At 41.1% G+C, this 18353-nt stretch overlaps 1 protein-coding gene across 4 annotated transcripts; it reads left to right on the plus strand.

Annotated features, from left to right (window-relative positions):
• Positions 1-485: 485 nt before the first annotated feature.
• tfe3b (transcription factor binding to IGHM enhancer 3b) lies at positions 486-14987 on the plus strand. 4 transcript variants are annotated; one of them, XM_018725723.2, is made up of 11 exons: positions 486-774; positions 972-1291; positions 3866-3965; positions 7528-7749; positions 7941-8165; positions 10233-10328; positions 12082-12199; positions 12709-12765; positions 12905-12980; positions 13474-13621; positions 13913-14987. In XM_018725723.2, exons 4-11 carry the CDS (start codon positions 7558-7560, stop codon positions 14354-14356), a joined length of 1356 nt encoding a protein of 451 aa, XP_018581239.2. In that variant the 5' UTR covers positions 486-774; positions 972-1291; positions 3866-3965; positions 7528-7557; the 3' UTR covers positions 14357-14987. The 4 variants fall into 4 exon arrangements, with proteins under 4 accessions (XP_018581239.2, XP_018581238.2, XP_018581240.2 ...); XM_018725722.2 differs by having other exon boundaries at positions 486-1291; XM_018725724.2 differs by having other exon boundaries at positions 486-1291; positions 7550-7749.
• The last annotated feature ends 3366 nt before the right edge of the window (positions 14988-18353 follow it).

The following is an 18353-nucleotide window of genomic DNA, read 5'->3' on the forward strand; positions in this document are numbered from 1 at the left end:
TGAAATACTGTATCATCACTACTTATGCAGTACACAGCCCTGCATTTTGACCTCAGTAGGCCCTACAGTTTGAATTCCACCGCTAGCTGTAGTACCCTTGAGCAAGGTACTTACCCTAAGTTACTCTGGTAAAATTACCCAGCTGTATAAATGGGCAAATATTTAAAAGCAGCTAAACATTGTAAGTGCTTTTAAGAAAAGTGTCAGCTAAATGAATAAAAGTAAACATAATATAACCAGTGTGCCAAGTTTTTATTAAAAAAAATATATGAAGAAAATGCCTGAAATAGGTATTATTAGCATTTTTAAAATTGCCTGGATCGCAATAGTGTGTGTAGCACTACTCCCCCTCTGCGCCCCCCGTCCCCCTCAGCCTCGCACCTAATGATTCCGGGATAGGCTCCGGCTCACCGTGACCCTGCGGACAACCGGTTATTGAAATTGGATGGATGGAGTTTCCCGGATCAGTTCACTTTAATGATTAACTTTCTCAAACGTCATAATCAAAAGTGATCGTAAAAGAGCTGTCTTCTTCTTGAAAATGCTAAGATGAGTGGCAAGTGAAGTGTTTCAGCTATATAAAGCACTAATTTGGGTGCCTGGAGAGGAAACAGGAGGCTTTGCGAGGCGCGAAGAACAAGTCGCCCGCCCCATTTTAAAGCGCTTTCGGTGTCAGTGTCCGTGTCCCACCACCAGGGCGCCATATTGGACGGGACACATTGTGAAGCCGAGCCGATTTAATCAAGTAGTAACAAGAAATAATTTCTGAAGACAGTAGGTAGTAGGCGTACACGCTGTCGTTTGAGAACATCGGCCGAAGCTGTGTCCGTCGGTGCATCTAATTGTTGTTTTAATCCCGTTTTGGGCTACAACTGTAGTAACTAGTGGCTTCTGTCAGCGTCACGGAGAGCACCGCGAACACTTAGCCGAGGCCCAGAGTCGAAACATATTCCTGTACTATCTATCCACAGGAGGGGAGCACCACAGAAAGGGGGAGGAAAGGGGAGACGCCCTCGTGCTGGAACCGGCTCCGTTTCCTCTTTCAAAATGGCGAATGTTGGCTGACAGAACCGGGCGAATCGAATGGGGAAGTGGTGACTGACTGACTCGTCGCGTCGGATGGCGGAAAGTATAACCCATCGACAGTTGAAGTGAGCGTGGACTTGGTTTGAGAGAACGCTGGACACAGTGACAGTTGGCAACTTTGCTGTAACGTTGCGGCAACGTTGCGGTAACGCAGCGCGAGCACTGGGCGGAGGACACGGCGGGAGCGCCATGGCTGTGATCGCAGGTGAGTGCTCGCGCCCGAGAGCCGGAGGAGCACCGGCGGCACGAGCTCGACGTGCCCGCGCCAGTTACACGCACGGCCGCCCCCCCCACAGTGACGCCTCGCTCGGGTTCGGCCACCGGCGGGGCGCCGCTGGTAGGTTCCAGCCAGGGACTCTGGTGGAACTTTCTGGTTCACATTTGTAACATTTCCTCAGCCCTAACTGTTTTTAGAAAACGAATTCAACACAAACTGAAACTCGTCAGCGCGGCCGGCGGTATGACTGACTGTGTAACACCAGGTTCGACACAAATAAATTGTCACACTTCTTAAGCGCTGCTTTTTTTTTGTTGCTTTATATTTGCTTTTCATACGTTAGCCTACTTTCCAACTTTGTTGTTTTTTTTTTTTATACACTTGATCAAGTTGATGTCGAAAGAGTCACGAAAAATGCTAGAAATGTTCAGCTTTGGTCGGAGTTGCAGTTCCTGTTACTCTTGTTTTGGTATTTTTGTTTTGCCTTCCCGGGAGAAACGCAAAAAAAGCTATGAAGCAGCACTGACATTTAGGAGGGGAGAAAAAATAACTGACGTCGTAATATCGCCTAACAGCTTGAATTACTTCGTCGACGGCAAATAATGTGGTAAACTCAAGATTGCGGATTGTTGCCCGGTATCGGCAGGAGCAAATGGTTCGTCAGTTTCCTACGATTTCTAACATGATGTTTGTTTCATATCATATCTATATTGCTACGATACGATATGTATAAATATCATTAAGTACGTGGTACATTCATTGACACTTTAGTCTTTGCATGCAGGTTCAGGATTAGACAGCCTTGCTTGCACTCTTTTGAAATGGTTTGGGATTCCAGTATCTCACCAGATGTTTATTTGCTCTTTACTCAACAGTAGCAGGTTAATACCCTGTGTGAGATCTTTAATTGGGCTGTTTGTTGCAGGTTTCAGGAAGGCTTTCGGCTTTTTATTTTCTACTGGAACGTGAGCCTGACGAGATTTCAGGAAGGCCGTAGACGGGGGGGGACATCCGAGAGCCGACAAAGTTCTTCATTCTCTGTGTTTACATAGCTGCCATTGTAGTCGCCTGGATGCCAGGCGGTCTGCCACAGGGCCATGCTGCAGCAAGTGCCTTCACAGTCCTGTTCCAGCTGCTCCAGGGAGCTGGGCTCTGCTGTTCTTGAACCCATGCGGGGGTGGAGGACTGGCCTTTAAAATTCTGATCGGTGTGTGGTGCGGATTTACGGCGTGTTCCAAACGCCGCGTTTGCCTGTGCCCTGCTGAGTGTGTCCGATTTTGCCATCACTAGTGTTCAGCTCACATCCACCAGCGGACCTGGACTGAACAGTTTTTGGCTGTGTTTGGAACTCCCAGCGTAAGAGCAGTGGTGCAAGATGAACTCTCAAAGATGAAAGACATTCTGGAGGAAGTAGATTAGCACATTTTGCATTTTTAGCATGCGTTTACAATGGACTTGTAGAAAATCCCTCTTTCAGTCAAGCAGCTGCCTCTTTGCTAGATTAGCTTGCTGGTATTGAGCATTGCATACTTTTTTGCATATAGGAAGTATCATGAAGACCATGGAGAGAAATGCATTGCAGAAAAATACTCAGTTCTTGAGTGAGACTCAGATCAATCCACCTTACACAGTATTAACAAAACAAATATCAGTAACCAGTTACTTTGCTTAGGAACTGAAGCAGCTTTGTAAAAAAAAAAAAAAAACTTGGGAAAATCTAGAAATAAGCAAGCCATCGTATAGAATCCATCTGAAGGTTCTAATGGACATGTTGATGGCAGTCAGCATCCGTATAGTGTAAGGCCAACCAATGAGTTTAAAGACATCTTCAAGATACCCCCCAGGTGAATATAAGTACCCACTCCTTGCTTAGTCCTTTACTTTGTTTCCCTCTGCCCCTCCCTCTCTGCTCCTATCAATTTCATGAGCCCTCATCAGGGTATTTGGCACTGAACATCTGCCTGTTACAGGGCAGAAACACTGGCTTCACACGTGCAATAATAGCAGTGTTCTCCTGCAAGGGCCCCTGTGGTTTAAAGTCATTGTATAGATATTAATATGAACCTTGTGGGGCATTGTGGGACTGCTGCTTTTTAGGCTTTGCCCTGGCTGTGAGGGTTTAGTGATGTGCAGTTTATCAGAGAAAGACCCCTCTCTCGGTGCCTCTTAAGGGTTTGCCCTCAGCTCACGCTGTAATGTATACCAGGCAGCCTGAATTAATCAGATTATAACTGTTTTCAGCCAGCAATCAAATGACTTTGGCATGCATTGTGAAATCACATATAGATGCAAGAACACCGAGTGGCAATTGCACTTCCCCATTTGAATAAGAACTGCCTGCAGCTTTTTTGTGAGCTTGAGGAACTGAACTTCCTTGGCTCAAGCCATAGAGGAAGTGTAGTTTCAGCTTTTAGCAGACTGCTTAACGTGAACTTTCTGCATAATATTACTAATGTTTTTATTACTAAGTAATATTTATGTCAAAAATACGTGAACAAAGAAATGTACTTTTCCACAAACTGACAGTTTCAGTTTTTTGTGTGTCCATGCTCTTTCCCTCAGTCCCTGTTGCTCGGGTTGTGCAGAAAAGCTGATATATGCTTTGAAGACCCCTTCCTCTGAGTTCTTTCCACCGGTGCAGAATCCAGCTCATCAACCTCAGGTCAGTTTGCTGATACCAAAATGACAACACGCTCAACTCACAGGCGTACCAAGATGTCATGAAAGGAATTGCGTTGCGTTTGAAATGTAATTCTGAATAATTTTAGACTGGTAAGATTGCACTATCCAGGAGAATTGATGTATAATTGTGTATGTCAGTTATAATGATGTATAACTTAACTCTTTAAAATGTGGAAAAGTCTGAGACAGACCCTGTTTATAGCCACTTTATTTTCAGAACAATAAGTAATGTTGGTTAAGGCTGATCTCAGTATTATGTGCTCTATAACAATGAATAAATATTTTCTATATATAAATGGTTAACAGAATATTATTTACAACCTATCATGTAGCATCATTCTGTGTGCCTTTCCAGGAGTTTTAAAAGGAAAGTAGAGAGAAGATGGGTTTTGGATCTTTCTTTGTTCGGTGAACTGATAGCAAAATATTCTATTGGTGTGAATAATATTCTGTATAATGTTCTGAATCACCCTGTTTTGCAGCACCAGGTAAGTGAGTCAGTAGGAAACAATGTGGCTAGATTATTCACAAATATGCACTCTAGAAAATTGGGCTTTTTCATGAGGGTAAGCCATGTTTTTTGGAGCATTTTAAATTGTCAGTTCTTAATTTTCAAGGTGCCATGTGGAAATGTGCACATCAAAGTGCAACAAAGTAATACAATTTTTTACCTGCTTTCTATTTCTGTGTTATGGAAGTACTTGCAATCTTTTTTCCAGTTTTGAAAAATTAATGGCTTGAGCAGAGGATAAATTTAATAAGGTATTTACATGAGCAGTGTCACAAAGGGAATTCTTCAGTATTCTTTTTAATGTTGCAATGCTGATTTTCATATAAACTTGATCGTTGACCAATCCTCCCAGCTGTAGTGTAGAAGCTTGCGATGCACAAAAAAAAATCAGCACTGCTAATAACTGTTACAAATGGTAGAGAGAAGGATCTATCACAAAGCTATTTAAAGGCAGTGCAGTGGGTTTTACCACAGAGAAGACAAACCAGCAACATAGTTTGGAAACTTTTAGACTTGCATGTAGAACAGTGGTTCAAGAGCTATAGTTACATTTATTTTGCTGCAGTTGCATTAAAAATGCAATTAAAGCATTTTTTTAATTTGGAGAATGAAGCAGTTTTGTTTTTGCTTGAGTTCTTGTTAGCATATGAATTAAAAATGTTACTGAGGACTGCAGTTGTTGCATTATTAATTATTTGCTGTAAACATTCATAGTTGGCTACGTCCAAAGAAAAATGGGGTTCAAATATAACCTTGGAATAATTTTTTAAAATAATGTATGTAACTAAGCTTGAAGAATTATTTAGAATGACCAGACTAACCAGGGGGGAAAGTAGAAATGAGTTCATACCCCTCATTACTAAAGCATACATGGATTTTTGGCATTCATTTCTCCAATATCCTAACACATGAAACATAAAAAGAACTTTTCCATTGGCCGCAGGACAGTCCTTCAGTTCCTGCCTTTTGGTGGATGCCTGTGCATTTACAGTGCTTATGAACCGATTAGTCACATCCCTGAAAGGGAAGTATTTGTTGTTGGGGCACCGTATTTAACGTGTGAAATGTGTAATTTTTGTAAGTGCACTTCTGCTTAGACAAAATTAATGTTTTGGGTATGTAATTACTCTATCAGACTGACTTGCATCACTCTGCTCCTTTGTGTCTGTGCACTTACACAGCAGTTACTGTATACTATAACAGGGTAACAACAATGATTTTTTTTTTTTTTTTTTTCTCTCCTCCTTCATGATGTACTCAGCTGCATAGTTTTCTTTATGCTCTTTTGGGTTTTTTTTTTTTTTTTTTTTTTTTTGGTGAAATATGGAACTGTGGGGTTCCTGCTCACGCATGTACAGCAAACCACTACAAGTTCATTCCTTTAACTAGTACACCTCCTTTTGTCTCCATGGTGATTAGGAAGCTTAGCTCACAGCTCATGGTGTATTTGTGAAATGGTGACGTTCAGGTGTTAGTGCCATTTTCTGAGTTGGAACGTACATGTGCACTCTTGGATTTAATGAGCTGCCCAGCAAGCAAAGATGTTGCTGAGATTCTATATATACAACCTGCTGAGGTTTCTGCAAAAAAACTGCAGTAATCCGTAATCTGCTGTATAGAACTGTTCTTAGTCTTGGGACTTTGGCTGGGAAACATCTACTTCCCTGCCGTTAAATTGGATTTCATTACACGGGCAAGTGACTGACAGTGCTTCTCTGTTTGTACTTGTTTTGTACGTATCTTATTACATGAACCCTATTTTAAGATGCAGTCTTTGAATGGTGGACAATTCCGAGCTGTTTGCCCATCCTTTTGAGCTCGCTCCAGAGCAGGAAATCATCAATCAGATAGGTTTTCAGGATTACATTACCAAATCCTTTAATATGATTGATACAGAAGTGATGCAGGCAGTTTTAAAGTAGCTTGCCTTTATTGGTATTTGGATTTTATGTTTTGCATGAAAACTTGATTTTAGAAACCTCAGTCAAATTAAGTCAGCGGGGCAGTCGGTCCTTGACTAGGTGCCAAATGAATAATAAGAAATCTAAGGGTGTATGTTCCTTGTCAATTTAAGTTTCCCTCAGGGAGAATGAGGAGAAAGGAGACCAGATAGGATTTAGGGCAGGATTTTTTTTTTTTTTTTTCTTTGTCAGCAGTTTTAATTGTGAAACTTGCTTAAGATAAATCTGATTGGCTAATTTTTGAAGCAGTGAGTGTACTTTATACATTTAGAGGAAATGACTAATATGAAGTAAGCCCACTTTCAGAACAGCTTCTGTCTGCTGGTTGAAATAGCGTTATACAAACACACAACTGTGTGTGCTAGTTTTTAGACCCACTTTAAGAGATGGAATGTGTGTGGCTGTTTGAATAGCGGAGAGTTAAGGTAAGGGTTTGCTTTCCGTTTTGTTTCTTCCATTTGCAGGGACTTCCAAGTGACTCAGCAGAATTACATTTTAATTTATATGATCAGCTTCTTGTGTATCGCTGACCTTCTGCAGTATCTTACTCCAAACTAGTAGCACTCCTGCTATTTCTGAGTATATCTAGCAGAAGCACGCCATGTCTTTAAAAGTATTATCCCATGGTAAAATCAGAGTAGGGGTCTGGGAATGTATTGTACAGTTAAATTTTCTTTCTTTAAACTGAAGATGTATAATGTTTTGGCACGGTGGCTGTAAATTTAAAGTATGAAATGATCATTGGGCTCTTGTGTGTAATGTTGTTCAGAGGAGCAAGGGCAAAAGTTGTTATTGAAAACTGTGTTTAAGGCATTCTTCAACTGTTACTCTTTACACTAATCTGAACTTCTTCGGGGGCCATTCCAGATGAAATCAATGAACTGTCAATCTTAGCACTTTTGTCTTCAGTGGTATCATCCTTAAATGTTGACCTGTGGAAGATAGTATGCGCGAGTGGTGATTTGTGTCAACCTCCCAGGTGATAAAGGGGGTCAAAGTTGTTCTGTTTCGCCGAATTTGAGACAGTGATGTTTATAAATGGACCAACTTGGGGCTCCTCCTCCTCACAGTTGAGTGCCCTGTGCAACACAGACCGCGCCATGACGTCGCGTGTGCTGCTGCGACAGCAGCTGATGCGGGAGCAGGCACGTGAGCAAGAAAGGCGTGAGGCGCAGCAGCAGGCCTCCGCTCAGCAGCTCCGTGCTGCCGCGACCTCACCGGCCATCTCCGTCTCTTTGCCGACACCGGGCCCCCGTCTGCCCCCTGCACAGGTGCCTGTGGAGGTGCTTAAGGTGGGCATTGCTGCCATTCCCTTCATAGTTTTTTTTTTTTTTTTTTTTTTTTTTTTTTTTTAAAAATCTTCACGGTCTGAAAACTGAGCATTTATACAATGTTAACTGTTAAGCTGTAATTTAAAAACTTCCCCTTGATTTTTTTTTCCTTTTTTTTTCCCCCCCTCCCCTCTTCTCTCTCCTCTCTATAGGTGCAGACCCACCTTGAGAACCCAACAAAGTATCACATCCAGCAAGCGCAGAGACAGCAGGTGAAGCAATACCTCTCTACTACCTTAGGACCGAAGGAGGCCAGTCATACTTTGGGGGCATCGCTTGTGCCACAGGCCAACTCTGCCCCTGAGCTTTCTCCTGGAGTCAGCAGTGCTCCTAATAGCCCCATGGCTTTGCTCAACTTGGGATCCAGCAAGGAGGAGGTAGTACGTCATTAAACAGTAGAATGTCCACTCATATCTGCTTATTCCTTGTAGTCGCTGAGATGAGAACAATTTACGAATGACCACAATGGGACAGCTGGTAGTGTAGTGGTTAGAGCTGCTACCTTTGGACCCAAAGGTTCCAGTTTCTGTTCCCATCTCCAACTGTAGTACCCTTCAACAAGGTACTTACCCTGAATTGCCCCAGTAAAATAACCCAGCTGTATAAATGGATAAATAAATATGAGTAGCTTTATAAGCAATGTAAGATGGTGAGTCACTTCAGAGAAAAGTGTCAGCTAAATGAATAAAATGTAAGTTAACAATGTACAGATTTTTGGTCTGGATACAGAGATAATGGTAATTGTTTTTCAGTGCCCATAGCTTGTTTCAGAAATATGACAGAAAATGTCATTTCAGGGCATAAAGTTAATTTCATGTACAGCTGTCTTGTTCAGTACTGCTCCTTTCAGAATGTTATACAGTCAATATTCATTAAAAAGGAATGTGTTTATATGGCTTTGGGGTACATGTGCATTATGGTTTGAGAGTTAGACCTTGGTGTGATGATGTTTTATTTTAACCAGTATCCAGCTTTTTCCATTTGGTAGTTGCTTTGCCAGATTTTAGCAAATGGGTTGCTGAGCTGTTTGTTACTACTATGAATTGTGACTACTTCATAAATGTCAAACGTATTGTTAAATCTTGTCCAGATAGTTCTTTAGCACATTTCTATGCAAACATGTTACACACTTTGTATGGAATGTAATAAAACAAAATTATTTTTGTACACTAAGTTATTGGTGAAATCAGAAAATATTGTAATTTCTCCATTCTCCTCTCTGAAATGGAATCATAAAATGATTTTAATGATCAATCAAACCCTAAACACAGCCACAAGGTCTAGGGTTTACATAGTGTCACAGTGTGACTAAATAAAATGTAGAAACCGCCAAAGTAATGAATTTGTTCAATATCAAACGTGGTTATCTATTCAATCTATCTATTCAATGTAATCTGCTCCAGTGAGGTTAATAATGACAAGGTATTGTGGGTAAAAGCAGAGGTGCTAGCCCTTCTCGAGAGGGCAAGATTGAGCACCACTTCAGAACCAACACACTAATGGTGCTGGACAGGGCTAGTATAGAATTAGATAAACATAAACTGGAACTTTGGATTTGGTTTTTAGAATGTTTTGGATTCTCCTAGGTCTTGGTCATAAAGTATTCCTTATTTATCTCCCCAAGACAGAATACAAGATGTTTATATTCACACTGTTTTTCAGTGAAACTCGTCTGGTCACATAAAATGGATCACTGGTCCTTTCTTTGCTTACATTCTTTAGGTAGAGATCTATTCATTACAGTGTTTATGTGGTAACTAACACAAAATTCAGAGGTTTGTAAATCCACCACTCTTGTGTGTGGATGGGCTCTGAATGGAAATTTGTTTGTTTGTTGGGGGGAATGGTGTTGAGCAATGTTTGTCTGTTTTGTCTGACGTGTAATTGAACTCTTTGAAGTCCAGTCGTGAAGGTACCTGCTCTCCGCTTGCCCTCTGTGACCTAATGTCACAATGTACTGCTAAATGCCACACGACTACCTTAATCACATCTGCACCTGATATACACATGCCAAGTCTTGACTGCTCTAATTATATGCCATTTAAACAGCATAATTACTTTGTGTTCTCTCTCAGTAGATGAGATCGGTGCCGTAAATGTACTAGTTAAATGCATTTATTTATTTAGCAGATGCTTTTCTCCAAAGCATCTTCCATTTAGATTTAGTAAACTGGATTGGAGGAGAATAACTTCAAGACATCTAAAGAATGAAATAGTAATTTCTTCTTTATATATAGACAAAATATTGCTCTCCTTTTGGTCTTTATAAGCTCTTTCTGGTGTACATATATGCTGAGGACATCATGATAATGTCATGGGGGGCTGCATACACTTATTACCCAGTTGTATTGTTGTCCAGGAATTTTGACAGATGTTTCAGTCCAAATGTTCAGCATGAGTGAGTAACAAGCACTGGTCTGACTACCTTTTTTGCCTTTGCTTAGATTGAAGATGTTATTGATGACATCATCAGCCTTGAATCCAGTTTCAATGATGACATCATGACATTGATAGACTCTGGACTACAGCTGCCCAATACGGTATATTCACCCTGCACAATTTGTTGTTTAACCAGAATAGACATTGAAATCCTATTGTATTAAACAAATTTTGAGAGAAATTTGGTCAAATTCTGGTTCAGATGATTTCTGAAGTAACTTTGAGTTGCAGAGATTAAAGACTAGTCCAGTGGCACTTTAACTGGTGATTTTCTGGGAATCTCAATATGCTGTGGGTGCTAGGAGCCTCTGGCATGTAGGCAGGTAGTGAGAGTAAACAGACTTCTGACACATGGCTTCCACTTGCCAGGCCTGCATAGCCAGGAAGGGGTCAACCACCAGGGTAGAAGAGAGGAGAGGAGAAGAGTGGAGGTGAAGAGGCTGTGGTGAATAGAGTAGAGAGCACTGCAGAGGCATTTGTCCAGGACCGCTTGCAGTGTCTTGATACCTACATGAGTGAGCGCACAGGGATAAGTTTATCCTAACTGAAGTATGAGGATTTTGGTTTTGATGAAAGACCATGAAAAAGTTAGAAAAAATGAGGTATGTATCAGTTTTGCTTGACACATTTTTAGTTCATGGAAGTAAACTGATGTGGGGGGGAAGCAGTGTTTGAGTTTACTGGAGTAGTGTAAATTGGATGTTTTGTATGTTTGAAGATCAGATGATAGATAAAAATATCAGTTGACCGTTCGGGTGAAGCTGTGATCTATCTAAAGCACATTATGTTCTGGAAAAGCAACGGAGAGAGAACTGGTTGACAGAAGTATTTAGTGGTTTTTGTATTTAGAAAAAAGTATTCCAAGCAACATTTAATATTGGTTCTAGCAGTAGTTGATCATCTCCCTGACTTGGACTGTGAGTCTTTGCTCATAGGTTGTATTTTGCTGTTTTGCTCAATGGAACCGATAGATGACTTATGTTAATAATGCCCTACATTTGCACGTTACCATACCTCTAAGTGTATACTGAAAGCAGTTACACCTTACTTTGTAATACTGAAACAACATATACTGTGCACCTTGTTTTATATCCCTTTAGTGTACTTTAGTTATTAAATCTATTGAAATCCTAAAAATGACCAGTGTATCGGGTGATTCCAGGATTTTTTAAATGAGGTGGCACCGGGGGGGGAACAAGAACCAGTCGGGAGGGCCCGTGGACGGACAGATGGATGGGGGGTAGTGGTGGGATGTTAGCTAAACTACCTGTGTAATATAATGGGTCTCCTGGGAGTTTTTGAAGCCGTTATACCTGCGAGGGTCATCTTTACTAGGACAATCAAGCTCTAGTACTGTTGCTGTTATCTGGAGTTAACGTATGCATATTTTTGCTGCAGAGAACACCCCAGTCCACATATTTCAAAATATATAGTGTGTACATACCATAAACAGAGACGTGGTCTGTGGTCGACTCGTGTTTCTCCTCCTCTTTGAAAAATGTGGTGCTGTGATTCCGCATTGCAAATCAGGCAGCAACTGACAGCGCTCTGATCCAGTGATGTTGAACATTGACAGTACTCCAGCCCAGTGGTGTTGGGGGGGCAGGTGCCACCCTGTGCCACCTGTCTAGACACGCCCCTGAAATTTATTAATTTGAATGTATGCATTTAACATACAGATACTTAAGTATCTGAGTGGTTATAAGATGGGAGTTTGAAGTTTTTTCTTATTCTAGCTTTTATAATGTTACATTCAGCTGTTTCATTTGGTCTCTCAGTAATAAGTGCAATGGCTCTTGGGCTGTGGCTGCAGAATGGAGCAACGGCCACCTTTTGACAGCTCTATTTTTGCAGCTACCCGTGTCGGGGAACATCCTTGATGTGTACAGCGGGGCAGGGGGGGGCAACCCAGCCATCACTGTCAGCAATTCCTGTCCTGCTGACCTGCCCAACATCAAGACAGAGCTGACAGGTAGAAGAAAGGCATCTGCTTTCACTGTCTATCATAAGCATCAACATCCTGGTCCTTCATCTATGTCTGCTATATGTCCCAAAGCAAATACCTGCTCCCACAGCTCTTTTCTTCCTCCTTCATAGGCCGTCTGCAGTGGAGCTGTCCTGTAGAAGCCTTTTCTAGTACTAACATGCTAATGCCACTCTAAATGATGCATCTGACCATGTTTAATGTCTTTGAGGAAAACACTAAGCTCACTGTGTTTATTTATGAATTAGACCCCAATGCCCATTTGACAGCCATGTTATTGTTCCTGTGTGCCAGTATAAAATAAGCATTCATGATGTTGTTAATCTTTTATTGTAGATTGATTGGGTCTTATCCTTAAATTGGATTCTAATGTTCACCCTGATGAATAAGCTCCAAATATGGGGAAATCCACTGTCCCTTTTGTTTCCCTATCCAGGTTCACAAAATTTTTCTCCCCCAGTATAACATTGGAGTGTGACTGATTCTCTCTGTTTCAGATGCAGAAGCAAAAGCCCTGCTGAAGGAGAGGCAAAAGAAGGACAACCACAACCTCAGTTGAGTAACTCTTGTTTGTCAGTATTCTCCATCCTTATTAATTGTATAGTTTCTATTTGCTGACTGAAAGGGCAAGTGCAGGGAGAGAATTTGTTCAGTGTTGCATTGCATCTGAACCACACTTTCTGTTGTGTGCAGTCGAGAGAAGGAGGAGGTTCAACATCAATGACCGCATAAAGGAGTTGGGAGATCTCATTCCCAAGTCCAGTGACCCGTGAGTGTCAGCCCCATCCCTGTCCTTGAATTAGATGAAACCAATATTACTGAGCATCCTAGGACTAATATTTCAAGCCCTAAAAATCTAACTGTGATCAATACATCACAATCTAGGCTTAAGTTTACATTTATTCATTTAGCTGATGCTGTTCTTCAAAGTGACTTACAATGTTAAGCTACTTAATTATTTACTCATTTATACAGCTGAGTAATTTTACTGGAGCAATTTAAGGTAAGTACCTTGCTCAATGGTATTACAGCTGGAGGTGGGGATCAAACCTGCAGCCTTTGGATCCAAAGGCAGTGAGTCTAACCACTACCCTACCAGCTGTCCAGTGGTTTGACTCTTTAAAGTTCCTTTAAAGGTATTGGATAAAGTCTATAGCATAGTGTTAGTGTGACAATTTTTTTTTTTTTTTTTTTTTTCCTCCCCTCCTTTCCCTTCCTCTTCAAACCCTTTTCCCTATCCTTGGCCCTTGCCTTGGAGACAGTGAGATGCGCTGGAACAAGGGCACTATCTTGAAGGCCTCCGTGGACTATATCCGGAAGCTACAGAAAGAGCAGCAGCGTGCTAGGGAGGTGGAGGTACGGCAAAAGAAGCTTGAGCTTGCCAACCGTAGCCTGCTACTGCGCATCCAGGTGAGTGTATGAAAGTAGCAGATGGCTTGGGGCTCTAGGGACAGCTGTTGCTGGCACCATGGCCTGACCCCTTGACCACAGAGCTGTGAAGTATTATCTGGGAAAACACTAGTTATGGAAGTGAGGCATGACAGTTATTAAATGACATTCAAATTCTGGACCATGTCCTGAAAAGAAATTTCTACAAGTACAATATTCTGAGAAGGATTTCCTTACATAGAGTTGCAGATAATACTTAGTGCAGGTAACACATTTTAGTGCAGGTTCAGTGTCTGCTATTGTGTTTTGAAGGAACTGGAGATGCAGGCTCGGCTACATGGCCTCTCAACCCCTCCTGCCCCCACCGGACTTTGCTCTGACCTGTCGGTCCTGCAGCAGCAGCAGCAGCAGCAGCAGCAGCAGCAGACAGGACCACCTCTATCCCACACTGTCCTCAGCCTGGATAGAATGGGAAGAGAGGGTGGGGCTTCTGCACGGCCTACTGCTGCCTCTGGGCTCACCTTTCTGTCACCACCAGCACTGCCGGTGGGTGTGACCATGAGCAGCCCTCTTGACCTAGGCACCTTGAACTTTGTGGATCTTGACACCACTGTGGGTCTGGGGGACATGCTCATGGATGAAGGATGTGCTCTGTCCCCCGTCGGGGCCGCTGACCCCCTGTTCTCAGGCGTCTCCCCTGGGGCCTCTAAGACCAGCAGCCGGAGAAGCAGCTTCAGCATGGAGGAAGACTTCTGAGTTGGTCCACACAGGAAAATGGTCAGAGCTGTCAGGCCTGAGGTACTGTGGGAGATGGCTAAATGCTCCCTGTCACAAGATAGCAGCCTTGTCTCTTGTCATGTTGTTTTTGAAGGATGAAAATATTCAAAATCTGAATTGAAATACTCCACTCATACACTACCCAGAGTTCTCGTTAAAGCTTGTACTGCTTCAGAGCAGCAGAAAAGATGTAGTTTTAAACCGCTCCCCAGTTCAGCTGCACTTTGTGAGCTACAAATGGTGTTCCCTTCTGAGATCCTCTGACGAGCTGTGTATCCTGTGTGTGAAATTCAGAAAGGTGTAGACTGAAATTGGTGTGGAAAGCTTCTGCTGCAGATGTAATGTTCTACTGCATACAGGAAGGAACAGAAACAAGAAATGGTAAACTGTGGATACTTACTGTATATTGTAGTTTTCTTTTTTGGTATCTGTTATACAATTGGGGTTTGTAAAAATAAGGGGTTGTGAAGAACTCTGAGGAAGGGAGATAGACCTCAGGTATAATTTTCCTTTTGTTTCGGTAGAACTTAAACTGTCAGACGAGCTCAGGAATCCAGTGCTTTATTTCAGAAATGGCAAATTAGGGAATGTATTTGTGTGTGTGTGTGTGTGTGTGTGTGTGTGTGTGTGTGTGTGTGTGTGTGTGTGTGTGTATTTTTTGATCAGAAATACCAAAGGGATACTAACACTTGTAAAACAGCATGATGCCACGTTTTAAGTGCTGCAGTCGAATGTGAAAACCATAGCTCCGTATTACCTGTATTTACATATAGGGCAAGTAACCTGTAGCTAAAGTACTCTTTGCTGGCCACTGCTATGCAGATGAAGTACCTCTTTTATGAACAAGACGGCAAACTGGCCACTCTGATCAGATTTGTGAAACAAGTCCATGTTACTGGTTGCTAGTTTTCATTCACCAGTTGGTCCTTTCCAGTGTTGCCTTTCTCACCAGCAAACACCATTTGGAACAGGTGGTTATTTTTGCCGTTATTGGGATAACAAATTCTAGTTATCAAATTAAAAGTAATTTGTTCTTAGGTAACCTCCAGTATTACTGAAGTGTTACAGTGGTGCATAAATGAATATTTAGTACATTAAAATTGAGACTTGGTGCTTGTGTCACAATGAGGTGCTTCTCTAAAAGGGAATATAACACTAAAGTCAAGTTACCTAGAAGATGTAACAATCTGAACACTTTGCTATTTTATATAGTTACTGTTGTATTTCATAAATTATTATGATGGGGAAACCCTCTGCATCATAATTTATGTACTTTGTCATTGCCTCAAAGGTGAAATGTAAAACTGCCAGCCTCTAAATGACTAACACCGTGCTGTTTCTTTCACAGACTGACTTTGGTGTTTTAAATGCTTTGCCTGATGTTGCTCAGACAATCAAATTATGTAGGCAATTCCATTGCTTTTGCCCACTGAGGGTAAGTAAAGGCTTTCAGGGTTGAAAGTAATTAACACACATTGCAAAGCAGAGCCCTTGTAGGGTTACTGTTTCTCCCAGTAATCCGCAAACTCCACAATCAAGGATTTTTTTTTTTTTTGGACTTCCTACAAGGAGCTTTTAGCTCCTTAGCTGTTTAACTGCCATCTGACTGCTTTTACAGGTGACTATCAAGGGCCTTCCCAGCATGCCTTTGAGTGATTTGCTAAAAACAAATCAACTGATTGTCCAATACTACTGTATCAGTACAGTATATTCAAAAGCAGTAAAACTTTTTTTGTACACAGGTCAAATCCTGTTGTATAGTTTTATTGCAGTAGAATTCTCACTTCAGTCCTTAGTAATACAGCAATACTATAATTCTCAAATTTTTGTAATCTGGGGGAAATAGTCATTTGAAGAACAGCTTTAGCATTATTGAATGAAAATAATTTTATTATCCAGTGGAACTGTCAATGTTTGTGTATTTATTTTGCTTTCACACTTTCTTGTTTTAACAGTGCAGAGAGACTATAAAGATATGCAAACTAGTTACATAAATAGCTTTGAAAATGGCATGTCAGTACCTTGCTCTGCTCCCTTTCTGTGTATTTCCTCTAAGATCGGTCTGCCAGTTTACTGAGTGACCACCAGTGCCGCACAGATGTGTCAATGGGTTCTGTGGAGTAAAAACATCTGTGGCCCCTAACATTCAAATGGTCATGATTACCTCTTGTTTTGCACCTTCAGAGGAACAGAAGGCATTTAGAATCTGACTTCTTATATAATCCGTGTTTCTGTAAAATCCCTCGGGCATCTATGCGTTTTGCCTTATATCATGTTCTTGTTTGTTTTTCATCCAATAATGCGCATGGTGTGACAGTTGTGAATGTAAATGAGTCACCAGTGATCACCAAGTTTGTCTGAAGGAATATTTCCACAAATTGAAAATGTAAGTTAAAATGGTCAAACTGGACTTAATCGTGTCACTGTACCCGCTGACTCTTTCTGATACTTTTGTTTGGATTTTATGTGCACATATGAAGGGGGGAATATGGAAGAGTGTAATGGGATAAAGGACTTGCCTTAAACAACATATATATGGACTTTGAGTCACAGAATGTGTTTGATCCACTGGTTTTTACTTCTCTTGTAGAGCCCATTAATGCAACTTAACCAGGAAGAGCCAGGATCAGTGCATGTTTGAATTTGTGTGTAGAAGTGACCTTGTGACTGAACAGCAGTTTTTTTTTTTTTTTTTTTTTTTTTAATAGCAATATTTTGTGTCATTGTTTCCAAATGGTGCTTTAGTCCTGCATTTGGAGAAAAATTGAATGGGCTCTCACTTCCATTCAGTAAAATTTTTATTGCTTGTTGACGGAGCTGATGCTAGCCAGATTCTCTTAAGTAGTCGATGGTACGTGTCTGTGGTATGGAATTGCATGACTGGACTGTCCCAGTAGTGCAGAAATGATGAATCACAGGAAGTTCCCTCTTGGCAAATGTGCTTGGTCTCATTCTGTGGCTTTGGCAAGCAGTACCAAAGAGTGGAAACGGAGCTTTATCTGATACGATCTTGTGGTAAAAAAATGATTGATCAGTGACAGCTTATATGACAGTAACCTCTATTTATCAGATCCCTGAGATATCATGGGGGGGGTCTTAAGAAGGGAAGCTTTTCTCTTTTACTATCTGATTCTGCACCGCCTTAATGAGATGCAATTCGAATCCTGTTTGCTAAAGGCCATTCGTTAAAATATACAAAAGTCAAAATTCACATTTGTGGAAATATTCACATCCTGTGGATAAACTGGGTATTAGTTACTGTAACTGTGTAATGAAAGCAATATTATATGCAAGATGTCATAATCACCAGCTTGAAAAATACCTTTGCAGCAAAACATTTCTTTTAATGCCATTGTGTATATGTACTGTGTATAAAACTTAAGTAACATTTTGTCTCAATGTATTGTTCATTAAGGTATTATCTTATGATCTAACATTAATATATACAAACTGCATTTGGATGCTAGTTTTGCATCTAGTAATTTTGATGGTTTATGTGTCCAGAAGGTTGAAGAGTTCCAACTGACAGACCTAAGAGGAGCCCTTAACATTAGTCATCCTTCCACCTCCAAACCCCTAGCTCACGAGTACTCCGATTCTCAGCTTTTATTAAACGTCTTGGGGTGACAGTGCCATTTAAAGGAGAAAAGATTTACAAGCATGAAAATACTGCTGTTATAAATTGGTTAATATACACTGTGTGGCTGTGTAGCAGTTTGTTTACAGATGTGGATATGCATATATGACAAAATACTGCTGTGCCTTTATTGCATGTCTTTTATAAATTTTTGCTTGGACAACTCCTTAGCACTTATCCAAAGTGACCAAGCAGTATTAGGCCTATTTGTACAGTTGTATGTTTTACTGATGTGTTTTAGGGTAAGTATCAATAGTAGCAATAACAGACTGGGCCTTGAACCTGCACCCTTCGACTTACAAGTTCATGTCCTTAATTACTATGCTGCCTGCTACCTGT

Source organism: Scleropages formosus, chromosome 22, assembly GCF_900964775.1.
Source record: "Scleropages formosus chromosome 22, fSclFor1.1, whole genome shotgun sequence".
NCBI classification, from domain to species: domain Eukaryota; kingdom Metazoa; phylum Chordata; class Actinopteri; order Osteoglossiformes; family Osteoglossidae; genus Scleropages; species Scleropages formosus.